General features: G+C 40.5%; 1 protein-coding gene across 1 annotated transcript in view; it reads right to left on the bottom strand.

The window, feature by feature from the left end:
- Positions 1-227: 227 nt before the first annotated feature.
- LOC145260684 (haloacid dehalogenase-like hydrolase domain-containing 5) overlaps positions 228-24,770 on the bottom strand; it is a 98,786-nt gene continuing 74,243 nt past the window's right edge. Inside the window, exons 7-8 of the mRNA XM_080119069.1 lie at positions 4,925-5,064; positions 228-2,230 (exon numbers count right to left, since the gene is read on the bottom strand). Of these exons, the coding sequence (XP_079975195.1) occupies positions 1,840-2,230; positions 4,925-5,064 (531 nt within the window). The 3' untranslated portion in view covers positions 228-1,839. The remainder of the gene's footprint in view (positions 2,231-4,924; positions 5,065-24,770) is intronic.

Raw genomic sequence — 24,770 nt, 5'->3', positions numbered from 1 at the left:
TTAATGCGATACCTGTAATTTTTATTTATTATATTTTATATTTATTTTTTTAAATCATGTTCACCCCAAACAAGTCACAATGCCATTGGATGTAAGGGATGTGGGATCATGTTTAGGGGAGATAAGCAAGATGTTGGTTTACATTACATTTAAAACTTCTGCATGTCAGTACAGTCAGGCAAACAGGTAGCATGAAAGGGAATTCCAAATTCTATCTGTCCAAACCATTGTTCAATGACACTTTATAGGAAGTAGACGGGTTTTTTTTTGTTTTTTTGTTTTTACAAGGTGGTCACCACTTATCAAGGCCCGGAAGCCACTCAGGGACAAGGGTTATTGTAAGTACAGTATGTTAGTGTGGATATTTAAAGTGTCTACTTAAGGGGGGGCGGTTCATCAGGAATTTGTTTACATTGGACTTGAAGGCATTCAAGTTGTAGTCAGGAGGGAAGCAGCCAATTTTGCATTTGAAATTCGGCCATGTCTAGCAAACCACATCCATCATCTTCATTGTGTTACCCATTTCTAACAAAATGTCTTTCAAGCAGTAATCCAGAGAACACACGTCAGTTACAGGTAAAACTTCTAACAAAATTTCATCCGTATTTTGTAATGGACACGTAATAGATTAAATAAAGGGTTTTTTTCAAAAGTATAACTTTCTATTCAACAGTTTCAGCCAACTCATCCTCTGGCTTAGTTAACCGCGACGGGATAGGAATGCTGAATCTTGTAACTGCAATCCCAGTAATTACTGCCTTCCATAGTTGCTGTTTTCTCAACACGTTTCGACCAACTAATCCTCTGGCCTGCTTTGGATAGAATTGAAACCATAGAGACTAAACGCCTCTATTTACTGGGCCACATGAAGAAGGCCAGAAGATGTGTTGTCTGAAACATGGTGAAACAACAATTATGAAAATAAGGATAATAGTCCATAAAAAAAATGAATAGACAATATTTTTTATCAAAAAAACATGTGCTAAAAAACATTTATTTTTAAAAAAAAAAATTATCTAAAACATTTATTCGAAAAAAATAATTAAATAAATAAAAAAGGTGCTTCTACACTATCAGAACAAAATTTTGTCATCGATAAATGGAGTTTTCAGATAAAAAAAAAAAAAACAATGGTTTCTACTAATTTTTTGTCAATTCTAATAAATTAAAATGTTAGTTTCAAAATTATGCAGTTGAAATTACCTAAATATTACTAAATTATTAAAAAAAATCTTTAATCATGTTAGGTGAAAAATTGCTGCCATCTTGTTTAAATCGAAACAGAATTTTGAATTCTCCTGTGTCTTACATAAGCAAATGCGATCGCTTTCTTCAAATTCTATTTTCTGTACTAAAAAATTTTCTACCTTAACTTTCGTAATTTTTTTAATACAATCATCTTAAAAATACGAGGAATACGTAGATACCATAGTTTTCATGTGAAATTTAGTTTTACGATTTCCGAAATTTCGTTCTGATAGTGCAGAAGTGGCAAAAGATTTTATTCAATACATTCATAAAATAAACGGATATTCTTATTTATTATACTTAAAGTCAATACCGACAAGAAACAAACAATAATTTGGAACTTTTTTTCATCAGTGGACGCAAAATTGGCCGATACCGTCTACTTCCTGTCTTACCTTAACGCTGATTACAATATAACGAATATGCGTTATTGCATTCGTTACCTTTATAATATCGGGGAATTCTGGACAAGAACGTAGTACTCCATCTTTTGCGTGTATGTTTTTTGTTTTCTTTTCCAACGGAGAAAAACTCGTTAATAATTTAAAGACTAACAGGAATTAGTATTTCGTTTAGACTTTCAAGTTATGGTCAATGAAACTTCTCTAACTTATAAACCAATCTGACGGCTTCCAGAACATTCTGCGTGATGTATGTTGGTTCTTTGAGTTTGCTATCGAGAACAAAGTCACGATGGTTATGGTTCGAAATCTCTTTCCCACCGTACGAAACCAAATCACTTTCGGTTGTATAGACGCCGGTGCACACCAAAATCGAAATCGACTCGTCAGTCATGATCATATCCCCGTCTGCATTCAGTTCCTTCGGCAGTTCGTCCATCGACTCTGTCGTGTAATCACGGCTATAGTCCGGCATGCCGGCAACTTGGACAATTTTCTTCTCATCCAGTTGTTTCGATGACAAAGACTTCAAATAACGGTTGTAAAGGTTGCCGCCATAAATGTCCGTCTCCGGGTTATCGCTGCGTGAAAAAAATGAGAAAAATATTTTTGTTTATCAAATTGTTTTTGAGGAAACATGTTTACTCAATTATATTTTGCTTTTTATTTTATGAAATTCGATCTAACTACAGAGCATATACAAATAAATGACAAAAATTCTATCTTCAAAATTTCAAGTTGTTGACCATCTTACCATTAATTTCTTTAAGTACATTGAAATGCACAATTCTTGACAGCATTCGTTTCATAGCGCAAATTGTTAGATGAAAGTACAGAATAGTTACAAAACACCCTTTCCTCCTCATATTAAGAATGGGTTTCTAAATATAATTTTTGCACAGTCCATATTCTGCATAAGTACTGAAACCTAGAACTAATTGGGTTAAGATTTGTTTTAATGGCAGCCATCTTAAAGCTGATAAATTAAAAATAACCGAGAGGTTTTTCTAACGAGAAATGCAATATTGGGAATAAAAAGACAAAAAAAAAAAAAAAAAAAAAAAAACAGCATTTTCATATAATATATACACACACACACACACACACTAGCAAGCCGCCCAGTCATAGAATACGCTTAAATATAAAATTTTGATGAATGCACATTTATATTTATTATATTGGATCCAATATATAGCAATGATTTAAAAAGTAAGAAAAAAAAAATGAATCGTGCGCCACCACCGAGAATCGAAACCAAATGTTTAGCTTACGATTTATTTTTTCCTTTGACGTTAATGCCTGAGCTATGAAGACATGTTTGCTGCGAGGTTAAAAATTAAAGCATGAACCAATAGCTATTACGTTATGCATGCATATTCGTAATACCATCGCTCGACCTTCATCTCACAAATTTCAATTTTTTTTAATTTTCACACTTTTGTACTGATTTTCCCAAATATAAAGTTTTGCATGAGTTTGAATACCCTATATATTAAGTTTCATGTCAGTAGACCAAAAACTGACAGGAGTTTGGTAGGCAAAACTTTTTAAACATATATATATATATATATATATAGAAAGAGGTTTGTGTTTACTATAACCTTATTACGCAAGTATAAGTCATGTAGAATATCTGCCTGAATATAATTACATGTAATAGTTAACTAAAAAAAAAAATACAGAAAAATATTCATGGTGTATGTACTCATCATGATTGAGTTTTGTGAAAGTGTCAAAGAAAAACAATAACCTCATGAAATAAAAAAAAATCATCTAACTTGTCTACCCTTATTAATTGTTTGAAGTCTTAGCCTTTATGGGAAAATTAACATTTTCAGAGGGAAGGCATGACGGAGAGGAAGAGAGAAAATACAGGGAAAGAAAAAGATAGAAAGAACCGATTTTATGTGAAACAAATGATTAGGCAGGGAGGAAAACAGTCAGCAGGAATGGAGTTCCAAACGCCTGTAGTTTTTTTTTGGGGGGGGGGGGAACAAAAAAACTAATGGAACAGGAATCTGTATTACAATGAAGTATTAAAACAGCAAATTGATGAAGACCACTAGACCAATGAGTCAAAAGAGCTGAAACAAAGGAAGCAACAAATAGATCAGACAATTCTGAAGAACACATGCCAGCAGTTGAAAGGCTTGATTCCCAGTCTAACCAATTCCAATAACAAAATTAAGAGTTAAGTTATGGCCGACAGAACAAGAATAAGCTACCACCATGGATTAAATAAAGTGGATATGTGAGAGGAGAAGAATGCAGAGGAAGGAGATAAAAGGAATCATTGGTAGCAGGATAAGAATACTTACGATACCAACTTTTGGTCATTTAACCTGTTTATCTAGTGGTCTTCATCAATCCAGTTTTCATACCTTTAAAGACTAACTTTGCTTCGTTGTAAAATACGGTATTTTAATTCATGAACTAGTGGTCTTCATCAATCCAGTTTTGAAAGCTCACCGTAATACAACTTCCCATTCCAGTAGATTTTCTTTTGCAAGAACTGCAGAATTGTGGAACTCTTCCTGCTCACTGTTTTCCCTTGCCTACAGCCTATGTAAAAAGTTGGTTCCTTTAATGGCATAAATTAACCGTTCAATGCATAGGTTATAAACCTAGAAACATTGTAGAAAAGTTTTTATATATCACTATCTTTGCCCGGTCGTAAAATACGCTTAAATATGATATTTTAATTTATGAAGATTTCCTATATATTATTATAGAGTCGTGATTTCAAAAAAAAAAAAAAAAGTATTTGGGTGCCATCAGCTAGAATCGAAACCAAAAACAAAACTAACATTTAAAGCTAGTGATGTTACCCCTGTACCAACATGACACGTATATGAACTGATTAAAAATTAAAAATAAACCAAGATGAATGTATAAATATATACCGATTTTTTTTCCCCCTTTAATTCTGACCCATTTTTGACCCCCTTAAAAATTATTTTAACCAGCTAAAGACCCATAAAAGAACGGTCCATAAAAAAATCAGATCAGCTGTGACTTTTACTTTCGGAAGAGATAAAGTTTGAAAATATGGAAACAGACGGACATATAGCCGTTTATATATTAGATTAGACAAGGCAGAAATAAAGTGACAAAACATTTAACGTAATAATTATGGAAAAAAAAAAAAAAAAAAAAAGAAAAGCAAACAATGCTATAACTGGAACAGAGTTATCTCCCTTAGCAAAGGAAATTATTTGGTAAAAAGGGGCAAAATCTCACTTGGTAAGAAAGGAAAGAGAAAAGCAGTTACTTACCCAATGCAGTAAATGGTTTTTACTTTGTTCACGCCGATGTGATGGGCTTGAAGGCTGAGTAAGTAGTCCGAATGCTGGTAGGTAATTTCACTCGGTTTACCAATCAAGGCAGTGTACCTCAGCTCTTTGCCGGAAACTTTCTGAAAGAACAGAAACACGCAAATTTGAGAGAGAAAAAAAAAAAACAAAAAAAAAACGCATAATATTTGAGGCACCCACAAGATAATTGAAACCACAAAACATTCAAAGAAAATCTATTTTTTTTTATTATATAGTCAGCTATCGTACATCCTAACTCCCAGTTTTTTTTTTGTTTGTTTTGTTTATATATGGAAAGTTATTTTTTTATTTTATTTTATTTATTTATTTTTCTTTCGACCTGCCTCGGCATAGTATAAACATTCCCAACCTCCCCAACAGCCTTAAACTGCAGAAGTACCCAATTTTCATTTGTTATTGTTATACCATGTTATTGTTATTTTTATCAAATTATATTTTGTTATTATAATTTTGTTAATTTTTACTGCTATTTTTATCTGTGTGTTATTTTTATCCGTATCATTTTGTTAATTTTTATTTATTTTATTTATTTTCAATAGTTTCCTTTTCTTCTATTTTATTTCAATAAATCGCTTCACAATAGAAATACTGAAGAACAATAAAAGTGAAGGGACTGATTTGCCTTGTCACCGCTTCCGGTAGCAGCCATGCCGGAAGTTAAGAAGTACATTAGCTGACTATAACCAAATAATCATAACCAATCTATACATCAACTCGATGTACACAAAATGCTTAAAATATCAGAACCAATCTCTTTCATGTAGCAAATCAGTGCTTTTGCTTTTTTTTTTCTCATACCTATATTTCCCATCTTTTTTTTTCCCCTCATACCTATATTCCCCATCTTTTTTTTTTTTTTTTTTAATTTAGTTTGCCCAATCGTTTTTTTTTTAATTTTTTATTTTTTTTTATTATCCAATAATCATTGAAAGTTTTATTTTTTATTATTCAATAATCATTGAAATTTTTATTTTTTTTATTATTATTCAATAATCATTGAAATTTTTATTTTTTTTATTATTATTCAATAATCATTGAAATTTTTATTTTTTTTATTATTATTCAATAATCATTGAAATTTTTATTTTTTTATTATTATTCAATAATCATTGAAATTTTTATTTTTTTTATTATTATTCAATAATTATTGAAATTTTTATTTTTTTATTATTATTCAATAATTATTGAAATTTTTATTTTTTTATTATTATTCAATAATCAATGAAAGTTTTTTTTTCGGTCTTATTATTAAGAATTAATGAAATTTTTTATTTATTTTTTTAAAGAATTATTAAAAACATTAAAATATTTTAAAACTATTTTGGGAATATATATTGGATACGATTTTTTTTATAATGTTTGAAATTTTGTTATTTTGTTTTCAATAATTTTATTTTTATACTTTCATAAAGATTTATTATATAAATGAAAATAAAAAACTTATTTCTAAAATTAAAAATAAACATTTTAATAAATTCATAACCATATTTCGGATAAAATTTCAAATGATATAAAAACTTTTTTTGAATTTCATTCTAAAAAATGCAAATAATGACTAATTGTGGTATTTTTATCTATAATGTTATCAATTTTTATTTTTTATTTTTTTTTAATTTTTCAATAAATAATTTCAATAAATCGCTTCACAATAGAAATATTGAGGAACAATAAAAGTGAACTAACTGATTTGCCATGTAACCATTTCCGATAGCAGACAGACCGGAAGTTAGGAAGTACGTTAGCTGACTATAACTTTTTTTTTTTTTATCTCAGTAAAGATTTGAAATAAAATTCATGAGCTAATAAAGTTTTTATTTTTTTTATTTTGAAATTTATTAAAGTTATGTTAAAACAAATTTTACAGAAATTTTCTATAAAACAAAAAAAGGAAAAAACCCTTTAAAAAAAAAAAAAATTTGTATTTTTGTTTAATCAATAATAAAATTTGTTTTTCCAGAATATTTTAAACAAAAAGTCAAAATATGAATCAAACAGAGTTATTTCCCTTATCTAAGATGAAACAAGCCGCGTATATGTGCCCCCCGCCTCTGGTGCTGCACGTGAGATGACGCCACAAAAAATAGTGAAGAAATGATGAATGTGAGAAATGTGAAGGGCCAACGTTGCCTTCACATTTTTGCCAAGTTTCAGAAAAATCTAATGGATGGGGCAAAAGGTGTCATTTTTTGCAATTTTGGGGCATTTGTGACCCCCTTATGACCTCCTGGGAATGCCGAATTCCTGAGAAAATGGACAAACGGTGCAGTTTCACACCTTAAAACATGTATATCTGAATTCAGCACCATGGAAAACCATTACTATACAGACATAAATATCAAGTTTTGGAGTAATATGAAAAAAGAGCTCCAAAAAGGCATGTTTTTTTAGCGTTTATAAAAGTCCTAGACAGATGCGAACCAGAATTTTGCCAGGGTCACCTATACTGGATTTATATTAAGAACAATGGGCTCCACATTTTGGCCAAGTTTCAGAAAAATCTAATAGATGGATCAAAAGTTATGGGGCAAAAACGTGTAATTTTTGGCAATTTTAGAGCATTTTTGATCTCTTTTGAGCCCCTGGCGACAACGGATATTTTCGGAATTTTTTTTTTTTTCTGTGCACATCTATTTAATGAAATACAATTTTTGGCAAAATTTCAGGAAAAACTAATGGACAGTTATTTGGCAATCGTCCGGACTAATGGATGCATGGAAACACGGACGCCACTGAAAACACAGGTCCCTCTTCGATAAATCGTGGGACCAAAACAGCATGTTTCCTTTGGAAAGAATGTGAATAGAAAAAGAACAGAAGAAATAGAGACAATACCAAAGAAGGGAGTAGTAAAAAAAAAAGAGGGAAAGAGATTAAAGAAACAGAGTGATGAAGAGAGAGAGAGAGAGAGGGGGGGGGGAAGAGAGAGAGAGAGAGACAGGGGGAAGAGAGAGAGAGAGAGAGACAGGGGGAAGAGAGAGAGAGAGAGACAGGGGGAAGAGACAGACAGGGGGAAGAGAGAGAGAGAGAGAGAGAGACAGGGGGAAGAGAGAGAGAGACAGGGGGAAGAGAGAGAGAGACAGGGGGAAGAGAGAGAGAGAGACAGGGGGAAGAGAGAGAGAGAGACAGGGGGAAGAGAGAGAGAGAGACAGGGGGAAGAGAGAGAGAGAGACAGGGGGAAGAGAGAGAGAGAGACAGGGGGAAGAGAGAGAGAGAGACGGGGAAGAGAGAGAGAGAGAGAGAGACAGGGGGAAGAGAGAGAGAGACATGGGGAAGAGAGAGAGAGAGAGACATGGGGAAGAGAGAGAGAGAGACATGGGGAAGAGAGAGAGAGAGACATGGGGAAGAGAGAGAGAGAGACATGGGGAAGAGAGAGAGAGAGACATGGGGAAGAGAGAGAGAGAGACATGGGGAAGAGAGAGAGAGAGACATGGGGAAGAGAGAGAGAGAGACATGGGGAAGAGAGAGAGAGACAGGGGGAAGAGAGAGAGAGAGAGAGACAGGGGGAAGAGAGAGAGAGACAGGGGGAAGAGAGAGAGAGACAGGGGGAAGAGAGAGAGAGACAGGGGGAAGAGAGAGAGAGACAGGGGGAAGAGAGAGAGAGAGACAGGGGGAAGAGAGAGAGAGAGAGAGACATGGGGAAGAGAGAGAGAGAGAGAGAGACATGGGGAAGAGAGAGAGAGAGAGAGAGACATGGGGAAGAGAGAGAGAGAGAGAGAGACATGGGGAAGAGAGAGAGAGAGAGACATGGGGAAGAGAGAGAGAGAGAGACATGGGGAAGAGAGAGAGAGAGAGACATGGGGAAGAGAGAGAGAGAGAGACATGGGGAAGAGAGAGAGAGAGAGACATGGGGAAGAGAGAGAGAGAGACATGGGGAAGAGAGAGAGAGAGACATGGGGAAGAGAGAGAGAGAGACATGGGGAAGAGAGAGAGAGAGACATGTGGAAGAGAGAGAGAGAGACATGTGGAAGAGAGAGAGAGAGACATGGGGAAGAGAGAGACATGGGGAAGAGAGAGAGAGACATGGGGAAGAGAGAGAGAGACATGGGGAAGAGAGAGAGAGAGAGAGACATGGGGAAGAGAGAGAGAGAGATACATGGGGAAGAGAGAGAGAGAGATACATGGGGAAGAGAGAGAGAGAGAGACATGGGGAAGAGAGAGAGAGAGAGACATGGGGAAGAGAGAGAGAGAGAGACATGGGGAAGAGAGAGAGAGAGAGAGACATGGGGAAGAGAGAGAGAGAGAGAGACATGGGGAAGAGAGAGAGAGAGAGACATGGGGAAGAGAGAGAGAGAGAGACATGGGGAAGAGAGAGAGAGAGACATGGGGAAGAGAGAGAGAGAGAGACATGTGGAAGAGAGAGAGAGAGACATGGGGAAGAGAGAGAGAGAGACATGGGGAAGAGAGAGAGAGAGAGACATGGGGAAGAGAGAGAGAGACATGGGGAAGAGAGAGAGAGACATGGGGAAGAGAGAGAGAGAGACATGGGGAAGAGAGAGAGAGAGACATGGGGAAGAGAGAGAGAGACATGGGAAGAGAGAGAGAGAGAGACAGGGGGAAGAGAGAGAGAGACAGGGGGAAGAGAGAGAGAGACAGGGGGAAGAGAGAGAGAGAGAGACAGGGGGAAGAGAGAGAGAGAGAGACAGGGGGAAGAGAGAGAGAGAGACAGGGGGAAGAGAGAGAGAGACAGGGGGAAGAGAGAGAGAGACAGGGGGAAGAGAGAGAGAGAGACAGGGGGAAGAGAGAGAGAGAGACATGGGGAAGAGAGAGAGAGACATGGGGAAGAGAGAGAGAGACATGGGGAAGAGAGAGAGAGAGACATGGGGAAGAGAGAGAGAGAGGGGGAAGAGAGAGAGAGAGAGAGACAGGGGGAAGAGAGAGAGAGACAGGGGGAAGAGAGAGAGAGACAGGGGGAAGAGAGAGAGAGAGACAGGGGGAAGAGAGAGAGAGAGAGACAGGGGGAAGAGAGAGAGAGAGACAGGGGGAAGAGAGAGAGAGACAGGGGGAAGAGAGAGAGAGAGAGACAGGGGGAAGAGAGAGAGAGAGAGACAGGGGGAAGAGAGAGAGAGAGAGAGACAGGGGGAAGAGAGAGAGAGAGAGAGAGACAGGGGGAAGAGAGAGAGAGAGACAGGGGGAAGAGAGAGAGAGAGAGACAGGGGGAAGAGAGAGAGAGAGACATGGGGAAGAGAGAGAGAGAGAGAGACAGGGGGAAGAGAGAGAGAGAGAGAGACAGGGGGAAGAGAGAGAGACAGGGGGAAGAGAGAGAGACAGGGGGAAGAGAGAGAGACAGGGGGAAGAGAGAGAGACAGGGGGAAGAGAGAGAGACAGGGGGAAGAGAGAGAGACAGGGGGAAGAGAGAGAGACAGGGGGAAGAGAGAGAGACAGAGACAGACAGGGGGAAGAGAGAGAGGGAGAGAGACAGGGGGAAGAGAGAGAGAGAGACAGGGGGAAGAGAGAGAGGGAGAGAGACAGGGGGAAGAGAGAGAGAGAGAGACAGGGGGAAGAGAGAGAGAGAGAGACAGGGGGAAGAGAGAGAGAGAGAGAGACAGGGGGAAGAGAGAGAGAGAGAGAGACAGGGGGAAGAGAGAGACAGGGGGAAGAGAGAGACAGGGGGAAGAGAGAGACAGGGGGAAGAGAGAGACAGGGGGAAGAGAGAGAGAGACAGGGGGAAGAGAGAGACAGGGGGAAGAGAGAGAGAGACAGGGGGAAGAGAGAGAGAGACAGGGGGAAGAGAGAGAGACAGGGGGAAGAGAGAGAGAGAGACAGGGGGAAGAGAGAGAGGGAGAGAGACAGGGGGAAGAGAGAGAGAGAGAGACAGGGGGAAGAGAGAGAGAGAGAGACAGGGGGAAGAGAGAGAGAGAGAGAGACAGGGGGAAGAGAGAGAGAGAGAGAGACAGGGGGAAGAGAGAGACAGGGGGAAGAGAGAGACAGGGGGAAGAGAGAGACAGGGGGAAGAGAGAGAGAGACAGGGGGAAGAGAGAGACAGGGGGAAGAGAGAGAGAGACAGGGGGAAGAGAGAGAGAGACAGGGGGAAGAGAGAGAGACAGGGGGAAGAGAGAGAGACAGGGGGAAGAGAGAGAGACAGGGGGAAGAGAGAGAGACAGGGGGAAGAGAGAGAGACAGGGGGAAGAGAGAGAGACAGGGGGAAGAGAGAGAGACAGGGGGAAGAGAGAGAGACAGGGGGAAGAGAGAGAGACAGGGGGAAGAGAGAGAGACAGGGGGAAGAGAGAGAGACAGGGGGAAGAGAGAGAGACAGGGGGAAGAGAGAGAGAGAGACAGGGGGAAGAGAGAGAGAGAGAGACGGGGAAGAGAGAGAGAGAGAGACGGGGAAGAGAGAGAGAGACGGGGAAGAGAGAGAGAGACAGGGGGAAGAGAGAGAGAGAGACAGGGGGAAGAGAGAGAGAGACAGGGGGAAGAGAGAGAGAGACAGGGGGAAGAGAGAGAGAGACAGGGGGAAGAGAGAGAGAGACAGGGGGAAGAGAGAGAGACAGGGGGAAGAGAGAGAGACAGGGGGAAGAGAGAGAGACAGGGGGAAGAGAGAGAGAGAGACAGGGGGAAGAGAGAGAGAGAGAGAGACAGGGGGAAGAGAGAGAGAGAGAGACAGGGGGAAGAGAGAGAGAGAGAGACAGGGGGAAGAGAGAGAGAGAGAGAGACAGGGGGAAGAGAGAGAGAGAGAGACAGGGGGAAGAGAGACAGGGGGAAGAGAGAGTTACAGGGGGAAGAGAGAGAGTGTGTGGGGATTAGAGAGAGAGAGTGTGTGGGGATTAGAGAGAGAGAGTGTGTGGGGATTAGAGAGAGAGAGTGTGTGGGGATTAGAGAGAGAGAGAGGAAGAGAGGGGGGATTAGAGAGAGAGAGAGGAAGAGAGGGGGGATTAGAGAGAGAGAGAGGAAGAGAGGGGGGATTAGAGAGAGAGAGGGGGATTAGAGAGAGAGAGGGGGATTAGAGAGAGAGAGAGGGGTGATTAGAGAGAGAGAGAGAGACAGAGGGGGATGGTTAGAGACGGAGAGATAGAGAGAGAGAGGGGCGGTTAGGGACGGAGAGATAGAGAGAGAGAGGGGCGGTTAGGGACGGAGAGAGAGAGGGGCGGTTAGGGACGGAGAGAGAGAGGGGCGGTTAGGGACGGAGAGAGAGAGGGGCGGTTAGGGACGGAGAGAGAGAGGGGCGGTTAGGGACGGAGAGAGAGAGGGGCGGTTAGGGACGGAGAGAGAGAGGGGCGGTTAGGGACGGAGAGAGAGAGGGGCGGTTAGGGACGGAGAGAGAGAGGGGCGGTTAGGGACGGAGAGAGAGAGGGGCGGTTAGGGACGGAGAGAGAGAGGGGCGGTTAGGGACGGAGAGAGAGAGGGGCGGTTAGGGACGGAGAGAGAGAGGGGCGGTTAGGGACGGAGAGAGAGAGGGGCGGTTAGGGACGGAGAGAGAGAGGGGCGGTTAGGGACGGAGAGAGAGAGGGGCGGTTAGGGACGGAGAGAGAGAGGGGCGGTTAGGGACGGAGAGAGAGAGGGGCGGTTAGGGACGGAGAGAGAGAGGGGCGGTTAGGGACGGAGAGAGAGAGGGGCGGTTAGGGACGGAGAGAGAGAGGGGCGGTTAGGGACGGAGAGAGAGAGGGGCGGTTAGGGACGGAGAGAGAGAGGGGCGGTTAGGGACGGAGAGAGAGAGGGGCGGTTAGGGACGGAGAGAGAGAGGGGCGGTTAGGGACGGAGAGAGAGAGGGGCGGTTAGGGACGGAGAGAGAGAGGGGCGGTTAGGGACGGAGAGAGAGAGGGGCGGTTAGGGACGGAGAGAGAGAGGGGCGGTTAGGGACGGAGAGAGAGAGGGGCGGTTAGGGACGGAGAGAGAGAGGGGCGGTTAGGGACGGAGAGAGAGAGGGGCGGTTAGGGACGGAGAGAGAGAGGGGCGGTTAGGGACGGAGAGAGAGAGGGGCGGTTAGGGACGGAGAGAGAGAGGGGCGGTTAGGGACGGAGAGAGAGAGGGGCGGTTAGGGACGGAGAGAGAGAGGGGCGGTTAGGGACGGAGAGAGAGAGGGGCGGTTAGGGACGGAGAGAGAGAGGGGCGGTTAGGGACGGAGAGAGAGAGGGGCGGTTAGGGACGGAGAGAGAGAGGGGCGGTTAGGGACGGAGAGAGAGAGGGGCGGTTAGGGACGGAGAGATAGAGAGAGAGGGGCGGTTAGGGACGGAGAGATAGAGAGAGAGGGGCGGTTAGGGACGGAGAGATAGAGAGAGAGGGGCGGTTAGGGACGGAGAGATAGAGAGAGAGGGGCGGTTAGGGACGGAGAGATAGAGAGAGAGGGGCGGTTAGGGACGGAGAGATAGAGAGAGAGGGGCGGTTAGGGACGGAGAGATAGAGAGAGAGGGGCGGTTAGGGACGGAGAGATAGAGAGAGAGGGGCGGTTAGGGACGGAGAGATAGAGAGAGAGGGGCGGTTAGGGACGGAGAGATAGAGAGAGAGGGGCGGTTAGGGACGGAGAGATAGAGAGAGAGGGGCGGTTAGGGACGGAGAGATAGAGAGAGAGGGGCGGTTAGGGACGGAGAGATAGAGAGAGAGGGGCGGTTAGGGACGGAGAGATAGAGAGAGAGGGGCGGTTAGGGACGGAGAGATAGAGAGAGAGGGGCGGTTAGGGACGGAGAGATAGAGAGAGAGGGGCGGTTAGGGACGGAGAGATAGAGAGAGAGGGGCGGTTAGGGACGGAGAGATAGAGAGAGAGGGGCGGTTAGGGACGGAGAGATAGAGAGAGAGGGGCGGTTAGGGACGGAGAGATAGAGAGAGAGGGGCGGTTAGAGACGGAGAGATAGAGAGAGAGGGGCGGTTAGAGACGGAGAGATAGAGAGAGAGGGGCGGTTAGAGACGGAGAGATAGAGAGAGAGGGGCGGTTAGAAGCGGAGAGATAGAGAGAGAGGGGCGGTTAGAAGCGGAGAGATAGAGAGAGAGGGGCGGTTAGAGACGGAGAGATAGAGAGAGAGGGGTGGTTAGAGACGGAGAGATAGAGAGAGAGGGGTGGTTAGAGACGGAGAGATAGAGAGAGAGGGGTGGTTAGAGACGGAGAGATAGAGAGAGAGGGGTGGTTAGAGACGGAGAGATAGAGAGAGAGGGGTGGTTAGAGACGGAGAGATAGAGAGAGAGGGGTGGTTAGAGACAGAGAGATAGAGAGAGAGGGGTGGTTAGAGACGGAGAGATAGAGAGAGAGGGGTGGTTAGAGACGGAGAGATAGAGAGAGAGGGGTGGTTAGAGACGGAGAGATAGAGAGAGAGGGGCGGTTAGAGACGGAGAGATAGAGAGAGAGGGGCGGTTAGAGACGGAGAGAGAGAGAGAGAGGGGCGGTTAGAGACGGAGAGAGAGAGAGAGAGGGGTGGTTAGAGACGGAGAGAGAGAGAGAGAGAGGGGTGGTTAGAGACGGAGAGAGAGAGAGAGAGAGGGGTGGTTAGAGACGGAGAGAGAGAGAGAGAGAGGGGTGGTTAGAGACGGAGAGAGAGAGAGAGAGGGGTGGTTAGAGACGGAGAGAGAGAGAGGGGTGGTTAGAGACGGAGAGAGAGAGAGAGAGAGGGGTGGTTAGAGACGGAGAGAGAGAGAGAGAGAGGGGTGGTTAGAGACGGAGAGAGAGAGAGAGAGGGGTGGTTAGAGACGGAGAGAGAGAGAGGGGTGGTTAGAGACGGAGAGATAGAGAGGGGTGGTTAGAGACGGAGAGATAGAGAGGGGTGGTTAGAGACGGAGAGATAGAGAGGGGTGGTTAGAGACGGAGAGATAGAGAGGGGTGGTTAGAGACGGAGAGATAGAGAGGGGTGGTTAGAGACGGAGAGATAGAGAGGGGTGGTTAGAGACGGAGAGATAGAGAGGGGTGGTTAGAGACGGAGAGATAGAGAGAGAGGGGTGGTTAGAGACGGAGAGATAGAGAGAGAGGGGTGGTTAGAGACGGAGAGATAGAGAGAGAGGGGTGGTTAGAGACGGAGAGATAGAGAGAGAGGGGTGGTTAGAGACGGAGAGATAGAGAGAGAGGGGTGGTTAGAGACGGAGAGATAGAGAGAGAGGGGTGGTTAGAGACGGAGAGATAGAGAGAGAGGGGTGGTTAGAGACGGAGAGATAGAGAGAGAGGGGTTGTTAGAGACGGAGAGATAGAGAGAGAGGGGTTGTTAGAGACGGAGAGATAGAGAGAGAGGGGTTGTTAGAGACGGAGAGATAGAGAGAGAGGGGTGGTTAGAGACGGAGAGATAGAGAGGGGTGGTTAGAGACGGAGAGATAGAGAGGGGTGGTTAGAGACGGAGAGATAGAGAGGGGTGGTTAGAGACGGAGAGATAGAGAGGGGTGGTTAGAGACGGAGAGATAGAGAGGGGTGGTTAGAGACGGAGAGATAGAGAGGGGTGGTTAGAGACGGAGAGATAGAGAGGGGTGGTTAGAGACGGAGAGATAGAGAGGGGTGGTTAGAGACGGAGAGATAGAGAGGGGTGGTTAGAGACGGAGAGATAGAGAGGGGTGGTTAGAGACGGAGAGATAGAGAGGGGTGGTTAGAGACGGAGAGATAGAGAGGGGTGGTTAGAGACGGAGAGAGAGAGAGGGGTGGTTAGAGACGGAGAGAGAGAGAGGGGTGGTTAGAGACGGAGAGAGAGAGGGGTGGTTAGAGACGGAGAGAGAGAGAGGGGTGGTTAAAGACGGAGAGAGAGAGGGGTGGTTAGAGACGGAGAGAGAGAGGGGTGGTTAGAGACGGAGAGAGAGAGGGGGGCTTAGATAGAGAAAGGAGAGGCGGGTGGATGTGATAGAGAGAAAGAGAGAGGCGGGTGGATTTGATAGAGAGAAAGAGAGAGGCGGGTGGATTTGATAGAGAGAAAGAGAGAGGCGGGTGGATTTGATAGAGAGAAAGAGAGAGGCGGGTGGATTTGATAGAGAGATAGAGAGAGAGGGGTGGTTAGAGACGGAGAGATAGAGAGAGAGGGGTTGTTAGAGACGGAGAGATAGAGAGAGAGGGGTTGTTAGAGACGGAGAGATAGAGAGAGAGGGGTTGTTAGAGACGGAGAGATAGAGAGAGAGGGGTGGTTAGAGACGGAGAGATAGAGAGAGAGGGGTGGTTAGAGACGGAGAGATAGAGAGAGAGGGGTGGTTAGAGACGGAGAGATAGAGAGGGGTGGTTAGAGACGGAGAGATAGAGAGGGGTGGTTAGAGACGGAGAGATAGAGAGGGGTGGTTAGAGACGGAGAGATAGAGAGGGGTGGTTAGAGACGGAGAGATAGAGAGGGGTGGTTAGAGACGGAGAGATAGAGAGGGGTGGTTAGAGACGGAGAGATAGAGAGGGGTGGTTAGAGACGGAGAGATAGAGAGGGGTGGTTAGAGACGGAGAGATAGAGAGGGGTGGTTAGAGACGGAGAGATAGAGAGGGGTGGTTAGAGACGGAGAGATAGAGAGGGGTGGTTAGAGACGGAGAGATAGAGAGGGGTGGTTAGAGACGGAGAGATAGAGAGGGGTGGTTAGAGACGGAGAGAGAGAGAGGGGTGGTTAGAGACGGAGAGAGAGAGGGGTGGTTAGAGACGGAGAGAGAGAGAGGGGTGGTTAGAGACGGAGAGAGAGAGGGGTGGTTAGAGACGGAGAGAGAGAGGGGTGGTTAGAGACGGAGAGAGAGAGGGGGGCTTAGATAGAGAAAGGAGAGGCGGGTGGATGTGATAGAGAGAAAGAGAGAGGCGGGTGGATTTGATAGAGAGAAAGAGAGAGGCGGGTGGATTTGATAGAGAGAAAGAGAGAGGCGGGTGGATTTGATAGAGAGAAAGAGAGAGGCGGGTGGATTTGATAGAGAGAAAGAGAGAGGCGGGTGGATTTGATAGAGAGAAAGAGAGAGGCGGGTGGATTTGATAGAGAGAAAGAGAGAGGCGGGTGGATTTGATAGAGAGAAAGAGAGAGGCGGGTGGATTTGATAGAGAGAAAGAGAGAGGCGGGTGGATTTGATAGAGAGAAAGAGAGAGACAGCAAAGGGAGTAGGTAGAGAGAAGGGGAGACGAGGAGAGAAAAGAGATACGTATAAGGAAGATATATAAGAATATATAAAAAGAGAAAGAAGTTGTCTGCACTTTTCTAGCGACGTTCGTCTTCCACCTTAGTTTAGATGCACTCGGCTGATCATCATTCAACCGGTGCGCATAGAAAAGTACACATGACCTCTCCCTTCTCATTCCTATTATGTAAGAACAATGAACGACGACCGATTTTGTTTCAGTTAGGAGGGAGGCGGTGGTAGGTTAAAAAAAATGGACGAAAAATCTGATAGGAAGAAATATCAAATGATATCAATTAATGTACGGATCAAATTGTGGGAAATATTTCTTCCAACAACTAACAAAAAATGGTACTACGTAATTGTCATGTCACAAATAGTACTACATCCAACAATTGTGGAAAACGATGAAGTAGAAAAATAATTATTTAAAAAAAAAAAAAAATATTTGTAAAAATCCAGCGATTTGGTTTCAAAACATCGATTTCAATTGGAGAGTTAATAACAGGGGAGGTAATTAAGTTTTCAATTTCTAACAAATTCAACCAGTTATTTTATATATATATATAAAAAAATATGTATATAATTAAATTGTAACATTTTTAATTATTTTTTATTTTCAAGTATTTTAAAATACATTGACAGAAGGAGATTGGGACCAGATTTTGTAGTCGATAAATGGAGTTTTCAGATAAAAAAAACAAAAAAACAATGGTTTTAACTGATTTTTTTTTTTTTTTTAATTCTAATAAGTTACAATGACAGCTTCCAAATTATGCAGTCGAAATTACCTGAATATTATTGAATTATTAAACAAAACAAGTTTAATCGTGTCAGCTGGTGAAAAATTGCTGCCATCGTGTTTAATTCGAACGGAAAGTTAACTCCCTTTTAAACTGTGTTTTACGATCGTTTTCATCAAATTCATTTTTATTTTCTTAAATAAAAATTTTTTCTATCCTATCGATTTTCGTAATTTTGGGATATAATCATCTTAAAAATATGGGGAATACGCAGATACATTGTTTTCATGTGAAATTCAGTTTTACGATTTCCGAAAATCTCGTTACAATTCTGTAGAAGCGCCAGAGAGGATTAGAAATAAACCCAGAGAAAACAGAATGTATGTCTACAGCTAAATCACAGTTTAACCTAAACATGACTCTTCACAGTAAATCCATCAAACAGGTCACCCAATTCATTTATTTGGGCCATAAACTGACTTTCTCCAGTGGTCACGAGACGACATTGAAACACAGAATCGGACTAGGTTGAGCGGTTTTCCAAAAACGGGTAATTCTTTTTTGGGGCGCCAGCACGCCAAAAAAGTATGCCAGTGCGGTAAATTTCATTCCGTCATAAAAACTTTCTACAGAAATTTTTTTTATCCATTTTTATTCTTTAGAAAAAATAATATAACGGTACGCCAAACAAAATTTAGCAAAAAATTAGTTTTGTTTAAAAAGCCAACTTCATCCTCGTTGCATAATTTTGATGTTTTTAAAATAATAAACATTTTTTCATATATATATATATATATATATATATATATATATATATTTAGGTTTAGTCGCTGGATAAATGTATAAAGATCATTGTAAAAATAAGTTTTATTCATTTTTATTCTTTAGAAAAAATAATTCAGCGGTACGTCATACAGATTTATCAAAAATATTAGTTTTGTTTTACAATCGAAAATATCGACTTCAGCTCAGTTGTTGGATTTTAAAAATAATAAACGTGGTTTTTCATATATAATTTTATGTTTATTCGCTAGATAAAAATGTAAAAATAAGTTTCTTTTTTTTTCTGTAGAAAGTTGTTTTTATGACGGAATGAAATTTGGCGCATGGAGTACTTTTTGGCATGCTAGCATGCCAAATAAGAATTACTGTCCAAAAACACAGCACCATTCTAAAATCAAAAAGGAGTGCCAATAACTGTTGAAGTTTATTTAATTTATGACCTCCCAGCAGTTTTATATAGCCTTGATTGTATCGCATGGACTAAACAACTAGCCAACTGTGTATATGTTATGCATATTTTTGTTTCTGAATAAATTCTGTCTGCTATCAACTGAGGTACTTTCCTTTAAGCTTAGGTCACGTGACCCAATACGTCCGACCCAACATTTAATCTTGTGGGAATTTTTTTTTATTTTACTTTTACAGTTATTCATGAATAATTAGTTTTCTACCTTATCGTTTTTTGTAATTGTTGGATATGTTACTATTTGCGACATGACAATTACGTTTGTTTTACGTGAAATTCAATTTTTTTTTCCGTTATTTTAATAACGAAGCACCTTACTTCGAAGACTTCCAAAACTGGAACTCGTTTAAATCGGAAAAAAACTCAAAATCAACCCCATACCCATTTTCTCTCGTATACGTATACGTGTGGATATTCTTCACATGATTGCAAATTTAAATCATTTCAATTATTCCAACTCCTGAATTATATCATCTTACATTCTTTTTCCTAGTTCAAGAATTTAAAAAACTACCTCGCCAATATACCCAGTGAACCAAGTGCGAAAGAGACACAAACAACCGCACTTAAAGGGGTGGTTATAATCCTAAAAGACGGAAGTCGTTGAACTGGATATCTGGCATCCAGCAGGATGTACCACCTCCAGCAAAAACAAAACAAAGGAATCAGATTTTTTTTTCTGATGCAAGCATTGTGTGAATCTAAATTAAAATTTGTAAGCTAAAAAGCTAATACAATGCAGAATATATATATATATATATATATATAGGCAGGATTGACAAATACTTTACTTGGGCCGAATCATTGTGAAAAAATAGTTTTCTCAGAGCGGATTTCAAAAACTAAAACACAGAACCGGAACTGGATAATGAAACAAATATATATATATATATTTATATTTTTGCAACAATTTATTCATTATTAAAAAAAATAACGAAGCAAAAGAAAATATATTTTTGCAGTATTTATTTCATTTTTTTAATTTTTTATTCAAAATATGGAAATAATCTTAACCCGACCAAAATATGGACCTTATATTACCGTGCTGAAATAACGTTATTTAAAAACCCATTCTTAACAAGGGGAGGGGGAGGATGTTTAATAACTATTGTGCACATTCACCTAACAATTAAATAAATAAAAAAGATATTCTAAAATTTTAATTGTAAAAGAGCACGTATAATCACAGGTCAAAATATCAGAAGCAGCCGAAAGATAGATGGCTAGCGAAGGTAGCAGCAGCAGTTATTTGAGTAAGTGTGTGTAGGCTTGCGTCACGAGAAAAAGAAAAAGAGGATAGCATGAAGCCAGGAGAAAGTAAAGACGAGTGAGATGGACGTGTGACCCCATGATGGCAGCAAGAAGGGACTTTTTTTAAGTTGAGATGGTGTGGTTTTGTTAATCTCTGGCAGACAAAATGAACCGTTAGAAAAAAACAAAATGCAGGCATTGTTTGGAAAGTGATGGTTATAAATGCCTTTTGCTAAAACAAAAAAACGTCGAGTCGGATTTATGTATTTTTATTTGGCTGTTCCTTTTCGACAATATGAGACGGCGTGGGGGTCCAAGAGACGTTTGAAGTGTAATGAACACAGTTCAAGCGTAACAACCATTTTACATGGTTAGTGCTCTCCCTCTTCGTTTTTCCCATCCTTCTTGACTCTTCATGATTATTTTGTGTTATATTAACCAAGCTGGTGCCCTTTTTTTGTGGGGCGGACAAAGTTCATAAGATTTCTTGCGGTTTCAGTCTCCCTGTATTCATATGATGCTCCTTCCACTTAGAGTGTTTTTTTTTTCTGCTTAGTGTTTGTACGAGGTGCTTAAATAAGTTTCCAGACTTTTTTCGCATGGGCACTTTTATTGAAACTCTTGTCTCCATCGAAGTAATCTCCTCCAGCTGTAATGCACTTGTACCATTCCAACAAATTCTGGAAGGTCCCATGGCAGTCTTCTGGTGTGAGCGTAGAAATGACCCTCGTTACAGTCTCTTTCATCTTTTTTTTTAAATCAATTTTTAACTTGAGATGGCGTGGTTTTCTTAATCTCTGGCTGGTTGGTTGGTTGTTTTTGTTTTACGGCATATCAACCCCTTTTCGGGTTATTTAATGCCGAATCCAAAGATTTTAAAGAAAAATTTTTTAATAGAATATATTTGTTGTTTTCAAGTCGGTTTCTATTTAACCCATAGTTCGAACCCTAACAGGTACTACCACTCCGGGTCAGAGTGAACCTGGGAGCAATGGTAATTAAAAGGTGGCTCCACACTCCCCAAAGCCCACAAGCTGGGGCCTCACCACTGGATATAGTTTAAGGTCATATCCAGGACCCCCATTGAGGGACTTTTACCCTCTGCAGGGGGGGCAGTCGGTGTATTCTAATGCCCCACCGACAGGGCCTAATCTCTGGCAGAAAAAATGAACAGAAAAAACAAAAAGCATGGTTCGTTAAGTAATAGTAATAAATGGTTTTGGCAAAACAGCGCCAGTAAATAAAGGTATATCATACGAAAATGTTTGAAGGAATGAAAGGAGATTTTCAAGCATACAGAACGAAACTCCCAACAAAACTGAAAACCAAACACAAAATGGAAAAGGCAGACGACAACTGTGAATAACATTGTCATGCTGAGTTATCTCCCTTGACCGATATACGGTCATAATTCAATACTGGCATGATTGTGCAGTTTTCACTCACCATGAGGTTGTTATATTTTCATTCTCTATACGTAAATTATTTAAGGTCTCAGGACAAGTAAGTTCCTCATCATCGAACATGTGAAGGTGAGCCTTGGTTATGTATCTATGGTCTGATACAGGAAGGTAGATACATTCACTCAAGAAATGGTTTGTGTTGGGTCTCTTAGCCTAACTACACAACGGACAAGTCTTCTTTGCTTGAGACTTCCTAGTATATCGAAGCGAAGTAGTAAATGTCCGGTTCATAGATGCCTTATTTCCCAACTCCTCAAGTAGAAAATCCAATGCCAGAGAGATCTTGGGCTTCATTGATGCCAATGTGCATGATCTCAATTCTGTCCCATAACGTTGCTTGACTAATTTAGAAAGGGCTGGATGAAGTAGGCGCAACCCAGTGAGGACTATTAGATTTTCAGATGTAGAGGTGACTTCTTCGTCTTCTGTGGGAATACTGTCATGATGCTGTATATTGGTGTCACTGTTTACTAGGGAGTCATCAATGAAGGTTGCAAGTCTCCGAAATAAGCCTTCTGGGCGTTCGTCCAGTTCAAGCCTAATGGAATCAAAATCCATGAAGTGACAGCCATTTGTCTGAAAGCCATAATGTTGTCTTATGGTTTGCCAATCATTTGTTAATGACGTTGAGTTCTTAACAATAGCACTCCGTGATATGCTGGGGCAGTAATTTGCCATCTGTCCCAACATCTCCACAATATTTTTTTTTTGTATAGTAATGAGTGTTGACATCAGGTATTTCCATACCATCATTTGTGAAGTCCCAGTGTGGATGGGTATGCGACTTCTTTTCCCAGTTCGTCTCAAGGAATGGGGCATAGTTGCTATCAAGAGACAGACAATAAACAAGGTTATTTCTCCATGCCTCAAAGGAAAAGATCGTCATTATTTCCCAGGCACCACTGCTTAGGGGCGCGTGCAGAAATACCATGAGATACTTGTATATATGGATAAGAGACACTTCGTTAGTCCAGTCTCATCACAATAATCCCTTCAGGCTGTCGTAATGGTGGGTAATATACTCCTTATTCAAAGAAAAAAATGTTTTTTTTTTACTCCTTCAGAATAGTTAGTGAAAGTAAATAAACCTCTGCCATCATGCCAGTAAATAAATCACACAAAACTGTTTGAAGGAACGAAGAGACTTTATTCTCGAGTGTACAGAACAAAGCTCTAAACAAAACTGAAAACCAAACAAAAAATGGAAGAGGCAGACGACAACTGTAAATAACACCGTCATGCTGAGTTATCGCACTTGACTGATGTGTGGTCATAATTCAATAATGGTGCAGAAAAAACCCAAAAAAAGACTGAGTTGGATTTATTTGTTTGTTTGTAACTGCGACAGTATCCACGTTAGATTATTTCAGTTGAAAATATTATTTAAAAATATAGCATGGTAACATGGGCGCAACTTTTCAGTTTTTATTTTCTTTCTTTCGTTTTTCAATTTCTATTTTCTTTCTTTCGTTTCATTTTTTTTAGTTCTATTTTCTTTCTTTCGTTTCATTTTTTTTTAGTTCTATTTTCTTTCTTTCGTTTCATTTTTTTTTAGTTCTATTTTCTTTCTTTCGTTTCATTTTTCAATTTCTATTTTCTTTCTTTCGTTTCATTTTTTTTAGTTCTATTTTCTTTCTTTCGTTTCATTTTTTTTTAGTTCTATTTTCTTTCTTTCGTCATTTTTCAATTTCTATTTTCTTTCTTTCGTTTCATTTTTCAATTTCTATTTTCTTTCTTTCGTTTCATTTTTTTTTAGTTCTATTTTCTTTCTTTCGTTTCATTTTTTTTAGTTCTATTTTCTTTCTTTCGTTTCATTTTTTTAGTTCTATTTTCTTTCTTTCGTTTCATTTTTCAATTTCTATTTTTCTTTCGTTTCATTTTTCAATTTCTATTTTCTTTCTTTCGTTTCATTTTTTTTAGTTCTATTTTCTTTCTTTCGTTTCATTTTTCAATTTCTATTTTCTTTCTTTTGTTTCATTTTTTTTAGTTCTATTTTCTTTCTTTCGTTTCATTTTTCAATTTCTATTTTCTTTCTATCGTTTCATTTTTTTTAGTTCTGGTTCCGTGCTTTTTGCTTCTTACATCAACTTCCGCTTTCTGAAACAAACTATTTCTTTTCATGTATTTGTCAACCCTAAAAATTAAAAATCAACTTAGTTTCGATGATATACATGTTCATCAAGTTGTTTTTATTTTCCTATTGCCGCTTTTTTTTTTTTTTTTTTTTTTTTAATTCAAAATACTTCCAGCAGTTCTGAATCATTTTTCATAATTTTTATAATTTATACTAATTTCGACATGGCACATATGTAATAATGTTTTCACCTGAAATGCGTTGGTTTAAAAAAAAAAAAAAAAATCGCCAATGTAAACAAGCACCCAACATGTTATTAATATGCGTCTTTCATTTAATCAACAACAAAAGAAAGGAAGTGCCCCCTAGTGCAAGATTAAAAAAAAAGTTGCATGCAAGGGCCATAATTTACGGCTTAGCGTTTTCTGCTTCAAGGTCAACAATTCATGTCCTAGATTTATTAGAGTAATAACATTTTTTTTAAATTAAAACAGCATCTTTTTTTTTTTAATCCTATAACTAAAAATGGATTTTCTAATGATCACACATACAAAAAAAAAAAAAAAAAAAAAGAAAAGAAAGGGGGTTAATAATAAGTTAAAAACAAACAAGGAAAAGAAAAAAAAAAAATGAACAATCGTGTTCTAGGCTGCAGTATACTGTGGCATTTCATCTAATCTGAAAATTTTTTTGAGCGGAGGTTACTACGCCAATCAATGCTAATCAAATAGTTGATGGCATTCTCAATAAAATGTTTTTTTAAAAAATAAAGTTTTTTTTTTTTTTTTTTTCAGATTATATGCATAATACTAAAAAGATCTTAACTTGAAATAGTTGCTAACATTTCAAACAATTTTTATCACCTATGCACAAGTTTTGGTACAATTTTGTTTGTGCCATCAATCTTTACGTTTACCCAAATGTTATCCGCATCCAGGGTATTTAAGGAAAAAATTGTTTTTTGTTTCAACTATTTTAAAATACAGATATCTATGACATAAATCTCAATCATCAGTTTGTGTGAATGTATGTATGTATGTATGTATG

The sequence above is a fragment of the Euprymna scolopes genome, chromosome 36 (genome assembly GCF_053919585.1).
Source record: "Euprymna scolopes isolate OS-2025 chromosome 36, ASM5391958v1, whole genome shotgun sequence".
NCBI lineage: Eukaryota > Metazoa > Mollusca > Cephalopoda > Sepiida > Sepiolidae > Euprymna > Euprymna scolopes.
Note: the sequence above shows the minus strand (reverse complement) of the source record. Positions and strands in the feature narration are given on the sequence as shown.